This window comes from Lathyrus oleraceus, chromosome 5 (assembly GCF_024323335.1).
Source record: "Lathyrus oleraceus cultivar Zhongwan6 chromosome 5, CAAS_Psat_ZW6_1.0, whole genome shotgun sequence".
Taxonomy (NCBI): domain Eukaryota; kingdom Viridiplantae; phylum Streptophyta; class Magnoliopsida; order Fabales; family Fabaceae; genus Lathyrus; species Lathyrus oleraceus.
In genome coordinates, this window is record NC_066583.1 from 431,357,224 (window position 1) to 431,363,175 (window position 5,952).

A 5,952-nucleotide genomic window follows, 5' to 3' on the forward strand; every position below is an offset into this window, starting at 1 on the left:
TCTAGATCGTTGCCTATCATCTAACAAGTGGTATCATGAGCTCCGATTAATTCCTTGATTCAGTATTCGCTTATTAGAAAATGGCTACCGAATCTAAAGGGGCGTATAATAGAGTGCCCATTTTTATCGGTGAAAATTATGGCTATTGGAAAGCTTGTATGTGTATCCATATCAACTCAGTTGATAAGGGTGTATAGGACATCATCATCAATGGTCCTCATCAAATTACAATGACCAATAGTAAAGGTATCATCGTACCAAAACTAGAAGATCAATGGAATGATAATGATAAGATATTATGGTCACATGATTGGAAGGTACAAAAGATTCTCATATCTGGACTCGGCGTTGATGAATAGTATTGTGTTTCCCATTGTGAAACTTCCAAATCTATGTGGGACATATTAGAAGTTAGCCATGAGGAAACTAATGAAGTCAAACAAGCTAGGATCAATACCTTGAATCTAGAGTTTGAACTATTTCGCATGAAGCATGGTGAAACCATTGCCGACATGCAAAAGAGGTTCACACATCTTATAAATCGATTGAATTATCCAGGAAGCCTATTTCCAATGATATTGCTACTAATAAAGTTTTGAATTTCCTTAATAGGGAATGGCAACCCAAGGTCACCATAATCAAAGAAACGAATGATCTTAAAACACTTGATCTCACAACTTTATTTGGAAAGCTAGAAGAACATGAGCAAGAACTCACTTTCTTGGAAAACATGAAAAAGAGCATGGGAAGAAGGTAAAGAAGGAGAAAGGTAAAGACAAGGAGGTAGAAAAGAAGTATATTGCTCTAAATACTTTAAGTTCAAAGTCCTCAAACAACGAGCAGAGTGACTGTGAAACAAGAGATGACAAGAATTTAGATGATGAAGAGATGGAGTTGTTCATCAAAAGGTACCAAAGGTATATAAGGAAAAATGGAGTCAAGCACTCCGACAAGAAACTAAAAAAATTTAGAAGGCTATCTAACTCTTTAAAGGAAGATGAGAATAAGAAGGGTAAACTTATAAGTTCATGTTGCAATTATGGAGAAGTCGGTCATTATAGGACGAATTGTCATATGATGAAGAAAGACAAAGAGAAAGGCTATTACAAGAAATCTAGCAAGTCTAGAATAGCATATGTTGTTTGGGAGAGTGAAAGTGATTCTTCAAGTGATGAAAGCTCAAGTTCAAGTGTCAAATTGTCCCGTATTTTCCTCATGGGAAACAAAAAAAAGAAGAAAAATGTAAGTAATTCTAAGCTTGAATCTATTAATGAATTATCTTATTCTCAATTGTAAAAAGCTTTTGAAAATCTACATAGAGAAGTCGTATACACTTTTAAAAATTTAGCTTCACACAAAAGAATCTTTTCAAACATAGAAGCTAAAGCTTTAGAAACCGAAAAGAAGATGGAAGCTCTTAAGAAATATATGGTAGATATTCAAAAAGACAATAATGAGGATGAAGAACCTTCATGGTTTGGTTGTGAGACTTGTCACATTTGGCAAAAAGCAGTAAATACTCTTCAAGCTAAATTGGACAAAACATTACAACAAAATATTACATTTTCTATTGATCCATCAAAGTATGAACGGTCTTTGAACCCTTCATATAAAAAGTATAAATATGTTCAAAAGGACTTAAATAGAAAAATTACATCTCATCACAACTATCTTGTAATTATTGTTGCAAGAAAGGTCATACTATTGAAAAATACAAGTTTAGCAAACTTTTTATTCCTAAAGGTGTTTTTCAATGGTTTCCTAAATTCAACCTTGATTTCACTCACTCTCAATGACCAAATGAAAATTGGGTTCCGTATTTATCTTGTTTGATTCTATAGGTTGAATGTCTTGGCTCTACGGAGAAAATTTGGTTTCTTGATAGTGGATGCTCAAGACATATGGGTGACATATCTCTATTAATTGATTTTGTGTCAAATAAGAAGGGGTTCATTACTTATGGAGACAACAACAAGGGAGAAATACTTGAAAAAGGTAGTGTAGGTAATCCCTCGTCTACTACTATTTCCGATGTTATGTTAGTTGATGGTGTTAAACATAACCTCCTTAGCATTAGTCAACTATACGACAAGGGCTTTAAAGTTACTTATACAAATACTTGTTTCTTGTTTGAACATAATGAAAATAAGGATTGTATGTTTAAAGGCTTTAGGGTTAATAACACATATATTCTTAACTTAGATGATGTATCATTGGTAGGAACTAAGTGTCTAGGAACCATGAGTGAAGACTCTTGGTTATGGCATAGATGCCTAGCTCATGTCAACTCTTATTTACTAAACAAAGTGACTTAAAAAGATTTATTAATCGGTCTACCAAAATTAAAGTACTCAAAAGACCATCTATGTGATGCATGCCAAATGGGTAAGCAAACAAGAGTCCTGTTTAAATCGAAAAACATTGTTTCAACTTTGAGACCTCTTGAGCTTCTTCATATGGATCTCTTTGGTCCCTCAAGTACTAAAATCATAGGTGTTAATTACTATGCTTTTGTGATAGCAGACGATTACTCTAGATTTTGTTGGGTCATATTTTTGTATTAAAGATGAAATTTTTTCAACTTTCAAATAATTTGCAAGATTATCCCAAACTAAGATGAATTTGAAAATTGTTGCTATCCAAAGAGATCATGGAGGAGAATTTGAAAACCTCCTCTTTGATAAGTATTGTGATAAACATGGTGTTGATCATAATTTCTATGCTCCAAGAACTCCATAATAAAACAATGTCGTGGAGCACAAAAATCGTGTTTTAGAGGAGTTGGCTAGAACTATGCTCAATGAGAATAATCTACCTAAGTATTTATGGGGCGAAGCCATTAGCACGCCATGTTATGTCTAAAATAGGATACTGATACCTCCTATTTTAGACAAAACTCCCTTTGAACTACTAAAGGGTAGAAAACCTAATTAATCACATCTTCACATTTTCGGATGCAAATGTTTTGTTTTAAATAATGGAAAGGATAATCTTGGTAAGTTTCATGCGAAAGTCGATGAAGGTATATTCCTTGGATACTCTCAATCTAGAAAAGCTTATATGGTTTATAACAAAATATTACTTATTGTTGAAGAGTCGGTACACGTCACTTTTGATGAATCTTATCCGAGAAATGTCGGGAAATGTGTTTCTTTTCATGAAAAAGGAATTAATCATCCTAAAGCGGTGGAACATGAGAAAGAAGAAGATAAAAATTGTGAATAGGAGAAGGTTGAAAGTCCAGCTATAGTGGACGATCTACCTTTGGCTTGGAGAAACTCCAAAGATCATCCTATCGACAACATACTTGGAGACATCACCAAAGGCGTGATAACACGCTCCAAGATAAGTAATTTTTGTTATCATTTTGCATTCGTTTCACAAGTTGAACCTAAAAATGCCAAAGATGCCTTACTTGATAAATATTGGCTTATGGCTATGCAAGATGAATTAAACTATTTTAAAAGAAATGATGTTTGGGACTTTGTCCTTCATACGAGAAATCATCAAGTTATTGGCACTAAGTGGGTTTTTAGAAATAAACTCGACGAAAATGGAGTGATAACTAGGAACAAAGCTTGTATAATGGCTCAAAGGTTATAACCAAGAGGAGGGTATTGACTATGAGGAAACATATCCACCGGTTGCTCGCCTCGAGGATATACATCTTTTACTAGATTACACTTGTTCCAAAATTTCAAGTTATTTCAAATGGACATGAAAAGTGCTTTCCTTAATGGATATACTAATGAGGAAGTGTATGTGGCTCAACCTCCCAGTTTTTAAAATCATGAGTATCCTAATCATGTTTACAAACTAAAACGAGCTTTGTATGGTCTTAAACAAGCACCTAGGGTTTGGTCTTAGTGACTTAGTAAGTTTTTAATCGATCAAGGATACTCTAGAGGGAAGGTAGATACTACACTTTTCGTTAAGTGTCAAGGAAAAAATACTCTTCTAGTTCAAGTTTATTCGATGATATCATCTTTGGTTCCACTAACATACAACCTATTAAGGAGTTTTCTAAGCTTATGCAGTGTGAGTTTGAGACATTCGTGTGTCAAACAAAATATTGCAACAAATTGCTAAAGAGATGCAAAATCAATTGACACTCCAATGCCCACAAATGGAAACTTGGAAAGAAATGAAAATGGGAAGGATGTTGATGTCAAGAAGTATAGAGGTATGATTGGATCTCTTCTATATCTTACTGCATCAAGGCCGATCATTATGTTTAGTGTGTGTATGTGCGCTCGTTATCAACCGGCTCCTAAGGAATCATATTTAAAAGCCGTAAAATTCATCCTTAGATACCTTCATGGTACATCTAAGTATGGGCATTCGTATTCCAAGGGAAACAACTACAATATGGTTGGTTATACCGATAACGATTTTTCCGGTTGCAAATCAGATAGGAAGAGTACTAGTTGAAGCTGCCACATGTTTTCAAACTCCTTAGTAAGTTGGCATAGCAAGAAACAGGTTTTCATGGCTTTCTCAACTGCCGAGGCGGAATAAGTAGCAGCAAATAGGTGGTTTGCTCAAATTTTGTGGCTCAAACAACAACTACTTGAGTTTGATATTAAACTACAACGTATTCCTATTATGTGTGACAACACTAGTGCTAATAATCTAACCAAAAATCCGGTGTTACACTCTCGCACTAAACATATGGAGATACATCACCACTTCCTACGTGACCATGTTGAAAAAGGAGACTTCGTATTTGAGCATGTTGATAGCAAAAATCAACTTGCGGATATCTTTATAAAACCTCTTGCGACTGAACCGTTTTTCAACATTTGAAGGGAATTAGGGATACTTGATATCTCGAATCTTGCCTAAATATGATTTGTTGTATGCACTTTATATACTTTTGCTCTAACTTTCCTTGGAAGTTAAATCACATATGAGTGCATCCTTTATCAATTTATACGTGAGGTAATCTTGTTCCATTTTCCCTTTTTGAAAGTAAGCTTTTACTTTTGCATGTTGTCTATGTTACAAATGCTTGATATGCTTGATGTATGAACTAATTCATGAATGTTCACTTAAAAAAAAATTATATTAATGTATTTCAACTTATATGCTTATAGTGACTTCATGTTATTCTTCTTCCATACTTAAAATATGTTCTTGGTATATAAGCGTGGTATTTATTATTCGTTCTTGCGTGATGTATGTGAGATTGGTGTTTATCTATTCCGAAATGAAATATGTTTAAACATGTTATAATGTAAATGAAATTATTGTTGTATGTCATGGTTATGATGAAAATTTTGTTTTTGGTCTGAGTGGTGATAAACCTACATAATCTCCTTGCTAGAGCACATGTGTGTGTAGCATTCAGGAGCACCAAAAGTATATGTCACATAAACGTGTCACTTTTGAAGCAACTAAAGAGTTTTTGATTGCATTTATCTTTCGTACTTCATGTTTATTGTATATGTTATTTGGAATAAGTTGTGTCAAACATGTTATATTGTTGCTTTAAATGCTTTTATTTATGGTTAAGCATTTCAAAATTTACATCATTCTATGTGAGTGTTGTTTTATTGATGCTCTTATCTTTGCAAATGAATTTGTGTGTTATATTGGTATATGTGTTATATAAGATACTTCTGATGGGATTTCTTTGTCTCTTTTTAATGTTGTCAAAGGGGGAGAAGCATCTGCAAGATGAAGTTGGGATGCATACATTCAGGGCGAGCTTTCATGAAGACACGAAACACACCATCTAAAGTTTTGCCATCATAAAAGAGGGGGAGTATGTCAGTGTAACTTTCTATTATATGTGTTTTGTATGATTTCAAAACTAGGATACTTTAGCATTTTTGTTTATTAAACGGTATCCTCTGAGTCTTAATGTGCATCTTAGCATTAGGAGGCATATAACATTTTGAAATAAGTTATAAAATGTTTCATACATTAAAAACAAGTTTTTATGGGAAA

The 5,952-nt window shown here is 33.7% G+C and overlaps 1 protein-coding gene across 1 annotated transcript; it reads left to right on the forward strand.

The window, feature by feature from the left end:
* The first annotated feature begins 392 nt into the window (after positions 1 to 392).
* Positions 393 to 3,225, forward strand: LOC127081174 (uncharacterized). The gene is made up of 6 exons (XM_051021456.1): positions 393 to 523; positions 613 to 753; positions 819 to 1,204; positions 1,301 to 1,695; positions 1,842 to 2,216; positions 2,986 to 3,225. Exons 1-6 carry the CDS (start codon positions 393 to 395, stop codon positions 3,223 to 3,225), a joined length of 1,668 nt encoding a protein of 555 aa, XP_050877413.1.
* Positions 3,226 to 5,952: the final 2,727 nt, after the last annotated feature.

Excerpts from the sequence above, each read along its gene's own strand:
- LOC127081174 (XM_051021456.1), top strand. The coding sequence starts at position 393 with ATGTGGGACATATTAGAAGTTAGCCATGAGGAAACTAATGAAGTCAAA. Across the intron at positions 754-818 it reads AAAAAGAGCATGGGAAGAAG|TTCAAAGTCCTCAAACAACG; the intron begins GTAAAGAAGGAG and ends AAATACTTTAAG. Across the intron at positions 1,205-1,300 it reads TTCAAGTGTCAAATTGTCCC|CTTTTGAAAATCTACATAGA; the intron begins GTATTTTCCTCA and ends AATTGTAAAAAG.